This window comes from Lissotriton vulgaris, chromosome 7 (genome assembly GCF_964263255.1).
Source record: "Lissotriton vulgaris chromosome 7, aLisVul1.2, whole genome shotgun sequence".
NCBI lineage: Eukaryota > Metazoa > Chordata > Amphibia > Caudata > Salamandridae > Lissotriton > Lissotriton vulgaris.
The window spans coordinates 1,254,740,534-1,254,754,836 of NC_141695.1; the positions used below are offsets into that span (position 1 = coordinate 1,254,740,534).

General features: G+C 46.7%; 1 protein-coding gene across 1 annotated transcript in view; it reads right to left on the minus strand.

The window, feature by feature from the left end:
• The window catches only part of LOC147703340 (maestro heat-like repeat-containing protein family member 1), an 85,497-nt gene that overhangs the window by 15,327 nt on the left and 55,867 nt on the right, over positions 1–14,303 (minus strand). The window contains exons 14-15 of the mRNA XM_086931784.1: positions 1,408–1,527; positions 364–462 (exon numbers count right to left, since the gene is read on the minus strand). Of these exons, the coding sequence (XP_086787910.1) occupies positions 364–462; positions 1,408–1,527 (219 nt within the window). The remainder of the gene's footprint in view (positions 1–363; positions 463–1,407; positions 1,528–14,303) is intronic.

Here is a 14,303-nt window from a genome sequence, read left to right on the forward strand (position 1 = left end):
ACAGGTTTCATCGGATCAGATAATGAGTGTAAAATGACTTTGACAGTTACCAAAATGTTTATTGTGTAGTACCTTACAGTTTGCCACTCATTTCCATACACATACTGACCATTTGACCTACATTTACTTTCTGAGAAAAATAGGCAATGTTCATGTTTTATTGACCAGGCAGTGCACGGAGTGGGAGGCCACTTCAGTGCAGGCCACACTGCAGGAAAAGGCCCTACCTGCAGAGCCCAGGTGGGCGGTGGCTTTTCTATCTCATAAACTTTTATCTAATTGTAAAATACATTTAATAAATGTGAACCGCAGCTGCTGAGGAAAGTTTGAAATATGAGACAGAAAGAGATGTATGGTTCTTACCAGCTCAATATCAGAAAGACAACCCTTGTACGCTTCAAGTACCTGCCGGCATGCGAAAGGATGAACCTTGGCACATGTTTGGAAACCAATTACTATGCCCTGCAAATAGGGAAAGACAACTCACAGCCTCAGGGAAACAATAGACATTAACCAAACGCAGACATTTAGTACAAGAGATTTCATATTAGAAAGAAAGGATAAAGCTGGTTCTTGATTTCACATTCAGTGTTTACAGCTGGTGTTGGTGAATGATTGTCAACTAGTAAAGCAAATATTTTAAGTGGCCTGAAAGCATGATTTAAGAATACCTTTATACAGCTATGCTGGAGGGCCTTTACCATGCTACTTAAAAAGCATCTTTGGACAATAAGATGAGAGTTTCATCACTATTTGTTTTCTGTCACTTTGTTCTCTCTGGTGTTTCACATAAAGGAACTGCAAGGACAGTTCAATACACAAGCCTTCTTTACAACAAAGGAGTGCGATTTCTTTAGAAGGGGTGCTTATCCTTTCTTCCTCATGTCTACTGTTGTCTATTTTGAACGCCTTTCTGAGAGAGTCATTTCAAAGCCTTCACAAAGCTTTATGTCTTTCACCGCTTTATCTGCTAAATTGATTAAACTTGATTTATCTTGTTCAAACACTGGCTTCTATCAAGAGAGATCACCTAAAGAGGCTCCTAACTATCCCTGATGAAATGCATTATTAGTCACCTGAAAAAAGGAGCTCTACATTTAGTTTCTGCTAACTTAGTCCTCATCTACTCTGTAGAGGGGTTTCACTCTAATATAATTTGGCTATGCACGGAGTACAAAATCACACTATTGGGTGAGAGGAAGTACTGAGTGAGGAATGTTTCGTCGGTCATCAATCATTTACCATCAAGCTCTATGAATGAAGTTACAAACCTACACAATGTACATCCAGATGCTCCACAGCCCCATATGACTACCTTCTCAACTTGTTTTTGTTGTGGTCGTACAGGGTGAAATACTCTAGGGAAATAAATCTTTGATAATTGTAAGAAATGCACTTGATACTTACTGCATGGTGAGGCGTAGCGATGAATCTAGTAGATTCGAACATCCTTCGAAGGAAGGGTAAGATCAGTGCAGTATCATCACAGCTGGCCATGCACTTACCAAGGCACTGGAAAATAAAACCCTAATATGGGAGTGAATTAAAGACAGTCTGAGTTAAGAATAAACAGCATCTCCTGCTCACTCTATGAAAGTCTTACTTATAATGGAGTATTCATCTTTGATTCACTCTGCACACATATTTGTTTCCCACTTTCAAATAGCACTTAATAAGTTGAGTGAAATGTTTGTTATATTATGTATAGTATCGTTATATTTTCTGGACATTGTAGAGATTTGTATATGGCCCTGAATATGACTCAAAACAAGGAAGTGAGGGGTAATGTGAGCCAATGAAGGTCCAGTACCTAGGCTCTGAAAGTGCTAATGCAGAAACCAGTGGAAATACTGCTCCTTTCAGAAAGCAAAGTAGAAAGAAAGGCGGACAAAGAAAGGGGAATCCTAAGGATTTTTTCTTGGTGCCTTCACAAATCCATGAGCATGTAATGTCTCATCATCAAGGGTGTTCTTCATAAGGCTGGCAATGCAATGCCCTATGGGCCCCACGAAGGGTCGCTTTAGCGGAGATCTTTTTATTTTTGCCATCTGATGAAAGTGCCAGTGTGATGGTGTTTTGAATGTGTGAGGTTGAGTGACTGTGTGTAGTGAAATGAAGAGAGACTAAAAAGAGGTATTCAACTGGACTTTTAACTGATGGTTTCCTTGGCAGGTTTAAAAATAACATAATTTGGTACGGGTGACTACAGGGAGGTAATGTATCCAAGTAGCCTAAATCTGTGAATGTGGTCAGGTCAACGTGTTTCTTGCCTGTTGGCCCAAAAAGTATCTGTACCACTTCTTCAGGACCTAAAAAAGGGAGAGCTAACCCTACCCCACATGATGTGATATAAAGTGTAGGTAATCCCCTAAAAGAAAATACCTGTGTTCAAAAAGTTTAAAATTGATCGTCCAACTTAGAAAAATATGAGAAAATGAAGAAAACACACAGTAAACAAATGTTTTGCATGTATGGGCCAATGTGTCTCCAGGATCGCTTTTCCGGGACACTGTATGTGCATGCTATTGTTATGGCTGATCAGTCGCCACAATGTGAAGGAAGTAAAAAACACACTAGTACATGCAATATAGCAGAACAGGCAGGTGGACATACAGGTAACAGACACCAGAAAACCAATCTGTGTTGATGTTACACAGTGTATCACAAGTTGTCCTCAGGAGTGAGTGAAGGGTCTTTCTTTTTTGATCAGTGACCCATAGGTCAAAAGCAGAGTGTAGCACTCAGCTGCTAACTGTGGAAAGAACAATGATAGTCAACATAAAGAAACAGCAAGTCAAGGGGACCCAAATTGCCTTGGGGTGAGAAAAAAAGAAAAACTGAGTTTTCAAGAGATGCAACCATACTCATGTGGTTTCTGTACAGAGAGCGCCGGAGACCTACCATCCTCTGTTCTTCTGGATTGAGACTGAGCAGGGGAGAAGACCCGTCTTTTAAGGTGCAGGTAGTTGTAGTGATTGTCCTTGGGTGGGGTGCATGCGACCGTGGTAAGGAGTGATGACGCACTGGGCTCCTTGAGATTCCAGAGCCATGATTCGCTTTTAAGTGTATCCAGAAACTGAAGGACCTCCTGGTAAACACCAGACCCCATGTTCAACAGTCCCACATGCAGAAAACCTTGTGGGCCTTACCACCTGTCACAGGGCACTATCCCTTTGGGTCCTACGCGGTATGCCCACTGACTAAACATTCCTAAGAGGTCAGGTTGGGTCCCCAATTCACCTGGAAACAGAAAAGTTACAGTACCTGCAGTACAAAAAACTGTGTTTATCTGATCACCTGCCTTTGTGGCCTTCATTACGCAGGAATGACCACGAGCGCTATCGAACCAAGAATAATGGAGGACTGGAGCAACATATGCTGCAGACACAGCACTACAAAAATGTGCCATCACTTTTCCAACTCCAACCACTCTCCAGATGACCTCTGGCAGATAATTTTGGAGGCTATTAATTCATGGAGCCCTTTAAATCTTTTCAGAATGGAGCAAGGGTGGATTTTATGCCTCTCCACCCACAGCAAAGGTTTGAAAGATGAAATCCTCTAGTGCGAGGTGTAATTCAGTCCCCTGTGAAATCAGATACTCTCTTACTATGGCTGGATTGACATTTTCTTCATACATGGTGTAGGAAGGTACATCCTGACTATGGTTGCCCCCAACTTTTTGCCCTGTGTTTTAGCTGGTTTTGGACATAGTCGACCTGGGACCCTGCCAATCAGGACCCCAGGCCTACTGCTCTCTCTTTAAAATGGATTCCATGTACCCTAGGTACATTTCCAATTGGTACTGGGCCACCTTATCAGACCCTGTAACTCAGGGCATAGGTGTACCCAGGGCTGCCAGGGGCTGCAGCATGTATTATGCCACCCCTGGCTGGCCTCCTAAATTTGACACAACTGGCTGCATGACAGCTGGGGCAAAGTCGTGTAATCACCCTTTGCTGTAGGTGTAGTATACCTATACCTAACCCTAAAATGGACACACAGATTCCTATCAGTCACTCCTATGGCAGGCCTTAACAATCCTGAAGGCAGAGTGCTTGGAATCGTGTGAGATGGTGCTCTGGCATGAGCTGAGCCTGTCTGCAGCTTGCGGAACCAAGTCCTAATAGCTGTTCCATGATATCGCATACCATATACTCTTAAGTGCATTATAATCCTCGCGGTTAAATGCTATCTTTGGTATTGCTTTATCAAAACATGTCGAGTAAGGTGTCATACGAATTGGAATACTAACCCCTCGCCAATTCTGGCGACGGGGTTAGCATTCCACCCTTCTAGAGGGACACGACATGTATGTAACTGTGAACCCCGGTTAAAGTTAACTGAAGCCTCAGCTCCACAAAATGGATGCTGCCACCACAGACACGAGTCTGACCTCCTGCTGCTGGGAGTCCTTCCAGCGAGGGAGGCCTGGACAAAGGGTTTCCTGTCCGGGGCGGTGCTAGCACCGTCCCAGACATGGTTTTGTGTATCCTGGGTAGGCAGGGCTTTTCAGGAAGGTGACTGCTGAGTGGCACCCCGGTGCTCACTACGCATAGGCCAGTCAGAACCAGTTCCAGGGGCACACCAGCCCCTGGCCTGGGGAAGTCCGGCAGGGGAGAGGGGTGTAACCACCCCCCTCCTAGTCCCACCCATAGGCAGGACCTAGTCACCGGGTCAGCCCCCTTTTTTAGTATAAAGATAGGAGCGGGCCCCCTGTTCAAATTAGATCATCTTTGGAATCAAGATACCACTTTCTTCGAAAGGACTTCACGATTTCTTCTTCAAGATTCTCCCTTGTGGCTAAGGAGTAGTCACCCTGCATCAAGCGGGCACCATCCTAAAGAACACTGCGGTCTGCTGCAAGTTCTTCATCACGAATCCGACGACCCAGCTCGACGAGACCCGGCTTCCCTGGCACCTCTGACTTCTACTCACCTCTACAGCCAAGCTGAGAACCGTGAGTGCGACGAGACCTCGAGGGACCGACGATCGCCAAGACTGCACGACATCTTTACTGCAAGCCCACCGTGTCCTCCACTGGTGAGTGCTTTGGGGTCCGAGAAGCCCCGACCCTGCGCAGCTCCAGCACCCAAGGTCAGCCTCCCTGCATCTCCACGATCTGCGTGGGGCCTTCTGCTGTTTGCTGTGCACCGCGTTGTTTGGCTACTAGCCGGCTGGCTTGTGGCCTTCTGAACGACGCCCAACGACTTCACGACTGCTGGTCTGGTTGCTCCAGACTGGCCCTTGCTTCCCTCTTGAAGAGAGGCACCCCGGACCCTCCTGGTCCACTCCAGACGCCATTTTGAGTCCACCGCGTGGGCTTGAATTTGCCAAGGCTTTGTTGCCCAATCCTGGGTCCAGCGACGCCGACAGCTTCTATCTTCGTGGGACAGCTCGATCCTCCATCCTGGTCACCGACAACGCCTCCTGGTCCGTGAGATCTTCGAGCTCCAGCGTCACCCACTCACCTTGTCGAGGTGGCTACCATCCGGTGCCCTCCTGGTGCCCACTGACTACTGGCTAGTAGTCTCGAACTTGGTCCCCTCTGCTTTCAGGTGTCATCTATCTTCGAGATCCAGGCTTGGATCCAACTGAACTTTCTTCACTGGTCACCGGCCAGCATCTTTTCTTCCGGCTCCTGGTCCGTCTACGAGGATTCCCGACGTCTTTTCAGACCTATGCAGCTGCAGCCCCTGGGCTAGGTAACTTCGGCATTTCGGTGCCCCAGCATAGCCTCACTATCCAAGGGTCAGAATCTACTTTCGTTTTCTCCCTACCAGGTCGGGTTCGCCCGAGAACACTAACTTTCTACTTCCTAGCTACCATAGACTTTTGTCCGCATCTCGCGTGAGAGTGCACACACTGCACCCGAGTCCCCTAGGCCTCCTAGAAGTAATCTAACGATTCCCTAGTCAAGTCCTAGCGATTCCAAAAGCTATTAGTACTGTACTTACCTGCTAGGAATTTCGCATTCCACTTTCAGAGTATATGGTTTTCCGTGCCCCTCGGGCATTTGTATATACTGTGCTAACTTAAGTATTTTTGTAAGAGTTTTGGTTTGTGCTTAGTACCCTGTCCTCATAAAGAGTACAGGGCTGTTGTGATCTTTAATAAATAACTGTTTATTTTCATAACACTTGTGTGGTGTCCTTTCACTTGGTGTTCAAGGGGTATATGTGTGGTAAACAGCTGGCTTAACACGCCCTCTCGAGTCTTTAGCCTTAGACTGCTCGTATCCATGCTACTAGGATAGCTGGTCTATAAGGTTGACTTACAACCAATCATCAATAAGGGTTGCTGGACTGATACATAGTGTTCACTAGAATAGTGAGCACTGCATATCAGGCCACCTTCTCACATTGGTGAGCAGCGGTTGGGATTTGAGCTTGCTGTTTTACCACACGTATCCTAAGAATATCTTGTTGAAAGATCACATAAGTACTGTTAGGTACATATAACTAAAGCTTAGAATACTCTGAGTTCTACTGAACCAGCTGTTGCAGCTCCTCAAGGCTTAGCACACCTTGGCTGCAACTCTTAGCAAGGGATCAGTAGGTAAACACATAGTGTAGGTAGGTGCATCACTTACACCACACTAGAATCAGCATGTCAGACAAAGGAGGAAACTCTTAGTATCCCCTTGTGTCAGTGGACCCTCCACAGGTCCTTACTTCAAAATATGCTGCTCCTAGCTTCCATGAGATGAGACAAGTGTGTACTCTCAGGAAACTAAAACAGGGGTCTAACCCCACCACTTCCTTTCTGATTGGTCTCTTAGAGGCTTATGATGCCAGTAGGGCTGGTAACCCAGACCCTTCTAATCCAGATGGAAGTTTGCCCTCCTTACAGGGTCCCTTTGATATCCATCCCCTCCATGAGGCAGATGATGCTGAGGATGAGGATGAGTTGTCTGGGGATGAGGCAGATAAGGGACAGGTAGAAGTCAGAAGACTAAGCAGGTCCAACTTAAGCAGACATGAGCTTGGTACTGGGGGACCCCTGGGCCCACTCTCAGGTCAGCTTAACATTGGGAATGGACGAGTTAGGTCTCTATCAAGAGGCTCTAACAGATCCTTTCGAACCAATGGCTCTCTCAACTCTTCTCACAGAGGGATGTCTTCCCCTAAGAGGAGAGTGTATGAAGCTGAAGAAAGGGCAATCAAACTGAGGATTGAAAGGGAAGAACTTGCCCTGGCCAAAGAGAGACTTGCCCTTGCTAGAGAGCAAGAATTATGTGGGCTACAGCCCACTGGTGGCAGCAATATACCTAGCAATAGGGAAAGGAGTTTTGATAAAAAGCACCTGAATAAGATAGTGCCCCCCTTTAAAGAAGGGGATGACATCCACAAATGGATTACTGCTTTGGAGAGAGCCTGCACTGTGCAGGGTGTTCCCCAAAGTCAGTGGGCAGCTATCTTGTGGCTCTCCTTTGATGGTAAAGGTAGAGATAAGCTCCTCACCACAAGGGTGGAGGATGCTAACAATTACAAAATCTTGAAGAATGTACTGGTTGATGGGTTTGGTTTAACCACTGAACAATACAGGATGCTGTTCAGAGACACCCAGAAAACTCAGTCTCAAGATTGGACTGACTTTGTTGATTGTGCCACTAAGGCTTTTGAAGGCTGGCTACTGGGTAGTAAGGTTACTGACTTTAAAGGATTGTATAATCTAATTATGAGGGAGCAAATCTTAAATAATTGTCAGAACCAGTTATTACATCAGCATCTGGTAGACTCTGATCTGACCTCTCCACAGGAATTGGGTAAGAGGGCAGACAAATGGGTCAGAACCAGGGTTAGGCCTAAAAACCAGGGTGGTGACCAGAAAAAGGAATCAACCAAGCCTCAAGAGAAGGGTGGGGATAAATCCACAGAGAAGACTTCCCAAGGGCCCCAAAACTCCAACAAGGGTGGTGGGTCCCATAACACTCCTTCAGAACAGAAGAAACCCTATTGCCATACCTGTAAACAGGTGGGTCATTACAAAAGTGATGCCAGTTGCCCTAAAAATGGTAATAAGGGAAATATACCCCCAGGTAATAGTAATAATAATATAATCTTTATTCGGTTTTTTAGCATTTGCAAAACCATAAAAGATATCACAAAAATACAGAATTAATAATTGGAGTCATTTAAAAGGTACAATTTAAAATAGACATTTAAAAAAGTTACATTTTCCAATATTGATACAAAGTTAATCCACTGATTTACAAGTTGTTGCGATGCCTCATGATACACTTTAAGAAGTTTAAAACATGGTAGACAGTACACTCAGAGTCCAAGGTTTGGAGTGCCAGCATGGCCGGGCGACATTGTCTATGGCCCCATTTTTTAAGTAGAGGAATTAACCATATTTTCCGATGGGGATGATAAAACTTACAGAACAGTACCGTGTGTATGGTGGACTGTTGAGAAAGGTCGTCGCATGGACATGGGTCTATCTGTGCATTCCAGTTGTTTTTATCGGGGAAAGTCACTAACCTGAAAAAAAGGTTCATTCTAAATCTTGTTAAGAGCATTTTCTCGTAGGCCGTTAGCTCCATGGTCAGATATAACTGAATTCTCAAGGACTGCTGGATCATAATTGCGTGGGTGACAGATTTTTTTGTGATCTGCGTAGTCAGTCTCAGTGACTCCAAATGGCACAACGCAAGTCGTTTCAGTTCTTTTTTGGAGGTTTCTCTCAGGGTTTCTGGGGTGTAAAAGTACTTTTGTAGGCCCAGATCCGTAAAAAAGTGTCTAACGTACGAGAGCCATGCGATTTTGTGAGCATGATCCAGGTCCATAACGTCCTGTAGGATACTTTTAGTCAGAGTGTTTTTTACCGAGAGCCAGGCTCGCCTCCAGAGCAGGAGAGGTTGGATTTTTATTAAATCTTCAATGTGAGGGATTCCCAACTCTAAATGTGAGGCGTAGGTGGAGGTACTTCTAGGAATTGAGAGAAGGAAACTGATGAAGATGTTCTCTTCTTTTTGTATTGAACTGGAGGAAACGTGGCCCCAAGTCCCTGCTCCATATAATGCAATAGATTGGCATTTTGCAGTGTAGATCTGGAGCAGTTCTACTGGTGCTCTTTTTCCCAGTTTATTAGAGAATTTTATCAGCGCCATGATTGCTCTTTTGAAGAGAAGCCTCCTGGACTCAACAGCCGCTTTCCAGTTTAAGGCATCGTCAATCATGATGCCTAGGTACGGGTATTGTGGGGTCTTTTCAATTTTTTCACCATTCAGAAAGATCGACTTGGTTGCTTTTCTTGATCCACCAGCTACCATAACGAACGTTTTTTTGATGTTGATACGCAGATCCAAGGCCCCCATGAAATCTGCGTATTTGGTTAGAGATTTTTGCAGTTCGTTAGGGGTGCGAGCCAGGATGACTGCGTCGTCCGCATATAGGAGCGCGGGGATCAGGCGACCTTTTACACTGGGGAGATCCCTCGCCCCTCGCAGCATGGACTCTTCTAGGCCGTTTGTATACAATGAAAAGAGAAAGGGAGCAAGGACACACCCTTGCCTTACTCCCCGCTCTACCCTGAATGGTGCTGTCAATTCTCCGTTTGTTCCGTATCTTACTCTCGCCGTGGCTTCACTGTACAATTCCCTCAGAAAGTTCAGGAGGGGAGGATCGACCCCCATAACGTTCAGCAGTGACCAAAGCTTCGCATGCGAAACGCAGTCGAATGCGGAGGACAAGTCCACATAGACCATGTAGATGGAGCCAGGTTTAGCATGGGTATACTTTGATGTTAACAGACTTAGGTTTAGGGCCTGTTCAACTGTCCCAAAGCCCTCCCTAAACCCGAACTGTAAGTCCGAGAGGATAGTTTTGTCTTCTACCCATTGCTGTAATTTTTCAAGGAGGACTCTTCCAACTACTTTTCCCAGAGAATCTAGGAGCGATATCGGCCGATAGCACTTTGTGTCCTGACGGTCCCCCTTCTTAAAGATTGGGACCATTATTGAAGAGGACCATGACTCTAACAGGCCGAGTTCCATTGTGGCTAGACATACTCTTGTCAATATTGGAACCCATAAGTCCGGCAGGTATTTGAACAAGTCAACCGGAACCCCGTCAGGGCCAGGAGCTTTCCCGCTTTTGCTTGAAGACAGTGCCAGTGCTAGGTCCTGCATGTCAAGGTCCATGGTTATTGGATAGGCGACTAGAGGAATATCGGAGTGATTTTCTTCGCTGGTTGATGTCAGTTTGAAGATTTCAGAAAAATGATTCACCCACGCATCCTCGTCGATGGCCACATCTATTTTTGGACCGGCGGGGTCAGCTAGCGCGGGTGATTTAACAATCTTCCAGAAGGTCTTACTGTCTTTCAGGAGTGCGCTCTTATGTAGGGCGTTCCAGAGGGATTGTTTCAGTTCTTTTTTCCTCTCTTTTCTGGAGGAGGTGTACACTCGTCGGAGAGCTTGGATCTCTGTTGCATCTCTATTTGGTTTTCCGAGAGCTTTCCTTAATTTAGTTTGTGCTTTTCTACAGTCTCGGTTAAACCAACCTGTGGAATTTATTTTAGTTTGTCTGGATGTTTTAGTCAGCTGTTTTTTGACTTGCTCTATTATTATGGTGAAGTTTTCCAAAATTTGTTTTGGCTCTGCATAAGGGTCAAGGCAGATCATGAAGCTGTTGTAGGAGGATTCTACTAGCCGTTTTGTTAGTGTATTTGGGTCCACCTTTTCCCATTTTATGGTGTAACCATTGTTCTTCCCCAGCTCCAGTCTGTTCTGCGCCAGCGTGTTTGCTATCGATACCATCAGTGACCTTGGTTGATGGATATAGAAGCTCAGGTTTAAGGCAGAATGATCACTAAGATTATTTTCCAGAATTTTGAAATTTTTGGTATGATCTTTTAAGCCTTCTGTCACAAGTACAAAGTCTACAGTGGTCGCATGGCCCCTTCCTCTATAGGTTGGTTCTAGTTTGCTATGACGCTGTTGTATAGGGTTCAGAATTTGTAGGTCCAGATCGGCTAGTGTTTTGTTCATGACAGTCCCCACTCCTGAGTGGGAAAAGTGTACCAGTGGGTTGTCATTTTCGTCCTTTATCCCACATGTGTCAATCAGGGGGCAGGGGTGTATGTTAAAATCTCCTCCCCAGATTATCTGCGGTGTTTCCTTTTTCTGTTTGGCATGCCAGTGATCGGTTATTTTTGATTGGATTAGTGAGAGGACATTCAGAAAGAGGTCATCCTCTAAGTTGTTGTAGAGGTTTATTATTGTGAAGCAAAGCTTTTTCCCAATTGTAATTGTGAGAATCTGGAAGTGTGGAGTTAGGTCTACCTTAGTAATCTTCAGTTCAAAGATTGTGTTAGCCAGGTATGTTACCAGACCCCCTTTCGGTCTACCTGCGCTGCTGGGAAGGGCGGGGGAAAAAAATGTCATGTAGCCTGCAAGATGTGAAGGTGTCATTGTCCAAGTCTCTTGTAGACAAATGATTTGTGAGTCCTTCAGGAAACCAGCGGCCGAGCCGTCCTCTATTTTGTTTCGGAGGCCTGCCACATTCCAGAAGATAATGGATAACGGTGCATAGTCTGAAGGTGATTTTTCCACTTGAGGAAGTTCTATTGGAGGATTAATCGGGTCCTTAGTTGTTAATGCTGACTCCGTGGGATTGCTTCTTTGTCAATCGACCATTTCCAGGCCGCTGAAACGATTCATTAACGGTATCCCTTGCCAGTTTTGCCCATTAGTGGGCTCTCTGTAGCTGGTGCCGTATGGATTCTGCAGTGGTCTCTCCCACTGCTCCCAATTTCTAGATCTGTTATGTGGGCCCATGATCTGCCATGGTGCTTCTCTTTGCGGGTGGATTTGGTTTGATGGCCACCAAGGGTGGTCGGGCTCATTATATCGCGGCATTAGTTTTGGGCCCGCGATGTCTATCTCCCATGGCTGCAGTATTGGTTTCCTCCAAATGCTATCGATATCACGGGAATAATTATTGTTGTGATATCGTTTTGGGTAGAAATATGACAAGGGTCTTGTGGCAATTCCCCCAGAGGTATTAAACTCCCGGGAGCAGATGTATTCTGCTATGGTTGGATCCTCGAACGTGATTACTATACAGTCACCCCGGATAGTTTTTTTTCTGTGACCCACCCACGAGGTCCGGGAGACTGAGGCTATTGTGCTTTTCCAGTGTTGGGGAACAGGGCGATTAGTGTTCAGCCAATACTGTACTTTATTCTTCAGTGACCAGTTGGGTTCAGCCCCCTCCCCAGTAAGTTCAGGGACCCCTGTCATGACCACTACGTATGGACATGCCGCAGGGGGTAGGTTTACAGAGGGTCTTTGGTCAGTAATCTCTCTCGGGGTGCCTTTTGTTTTTGTTTGTTTTGTATTTGTTATGGCGGGAGTTATGGAGGCAGGGGGGTTTGTCGTCACGGGGGTTTTAGAGGAAGGGGTATTTATGCTTGGAGTATTTACTATTGGTGTCGGAAGTGGGGTAGGTGGTGGAAGGATGGTCGAGGACTTGGGAGTGATTTTTTGGACAGTGGGAGGATTTGGTACTGTTGAAACTTTTACTGTAAGTTGTTTTTTGCTCTGTGGAGGAGGCAACAATACCGATTTCTTGTTTGGATGAATTATGATCGAGGAATCTGAAGGAGGCTTTTGAGGGACATGTGAGGGTGTGATTTTGGGAGGACTGGAGATTTTTGAAATTAGACTCTCGATGTTACTAAGTCTAGCTTCTAAAGGGCGAATATAAGAATTCAGCAGGGAAGCTATCTCCTTAATTAATCTGGCTGATTCTCTTTCTTTCCCTAGTAGTCGTGGGCTTTTTGGTTCCGGGATTGGGAAATCTTGAAGATCGTGTGGTAGTTGGTGTATCATTGCTATATTACTGGGCGGGGGAACAGAGTGAAGGGGAAATACTGCAGGATTTGTGTCGCCTACCAAGACTATAAGGTCAGCCGTTTCAATGTTTTCGGTGTGGTCTGGTTTTTTGCTAGCATTTCTTTTTTTGATAGCTCCCTCCCTCCTCCCTCTTGTTTGCCTTACTTCTTCAGGGGTTGGGTCGGGGAAGATGTCTGGGGTTTTTTCGAGGTCACTATCCGAGAAAGCTACTGAGAGTTGGGTGGCAGAAAGATCTACGTTGTTTGGCAGACTGAGTCTGTTGGCAGACACAATCGTTGGAGTTGGCGTTGCCTGGGGATCTGGGGTTCTTGCAGTGGCTAGTAGTCCCATTGAGGATCGGCGTGCAATGGCGAGTTCAGTTGAAACTCTTCCCTCTATTAAGCTTATGCTTTGATCGATAAATGTATTTGCTTTGGCGAGAAAATCGTCCATTGGACCAAGCAATTTATCTCCTATCCCATTTTTTTTGGCTTTTTTCTGTTTGTTAGATCGTGTGTTCATTTTCCAATGGGTGGATTTGAGAGGATCAGAGCGTACTAAGTGCCTGTATGAAGATCGCCGTGATGGAGCAGTTAGGGGGGTGGGCCGGACCGGACTCTCTCGTACTCGAACGGCCTCAAACGGCCCTGTCTTTGCCCAGTCTTAGCCCGGGCTGCGTCCCGCGCTGCGGGAGTGAAACGCTATTAAGTAGGTGGCGGTTTGGGCGGGGGGCGGGCCAGCAGGGAGAGCGGACCGGAAGCTCTTCCGTGGTCTCGCAGGGACTTCTGGGAGATGAAGTCCCTGCACACTCGCAGCCCCGCTGGTGCCTCACGCCCCTTACCGCCTTTCCGCCGAGGTCCTCACTTGAGCACGCAGACAGCAGCCGAGACTGGGGCTCCCCTGCGAAGCGGCGCCCGCGAAGCGGGTGCGGCGAGTCGTCAGCAGGGAGCCTCACACGTCGTAGCAGAAAGTGCGCTGTGCAGTCGGTGGCCTCTTCACAAAACAGTAAGTGTCCCACTGGACAGGGATTGCCGGTGCACTTTTGATGAGTTTAGATGGGCGGGGGGCGGGCCAGCAGGGAGAGCGGACCGGAAGCTCTTCCGTGGTCTCGCAGGGACTTCTGGGAGATGAAGTCCCTGCACACTCGCAGCCCCGCTGGTGCCTCACGCCCCTTACCGCCTTTCCGCCGAGGTCCTCACTTGAGCACGCAGACAGCAGCCGAGACTGGGGCTCCCCTGCGAAGCGGCGCCCGCGAAGCGGGTGCGGCGAGTCGTCAGCAGGGAGCCTCACACGTCGTAGCAGAAAGTGCGCTGTGCAGTCGGTGGCCTCTTCACAAAACAGTAAGTGTCCCACTGGACAGGGATTGCCGGTGCACTTTTGATGAGTTTAGATGGGCGGGGGGCGGGCCAGCAGGGAGAGCAGACCGGAAGCTCTTCCGTGGTCTCGCAGGGACTTCTGG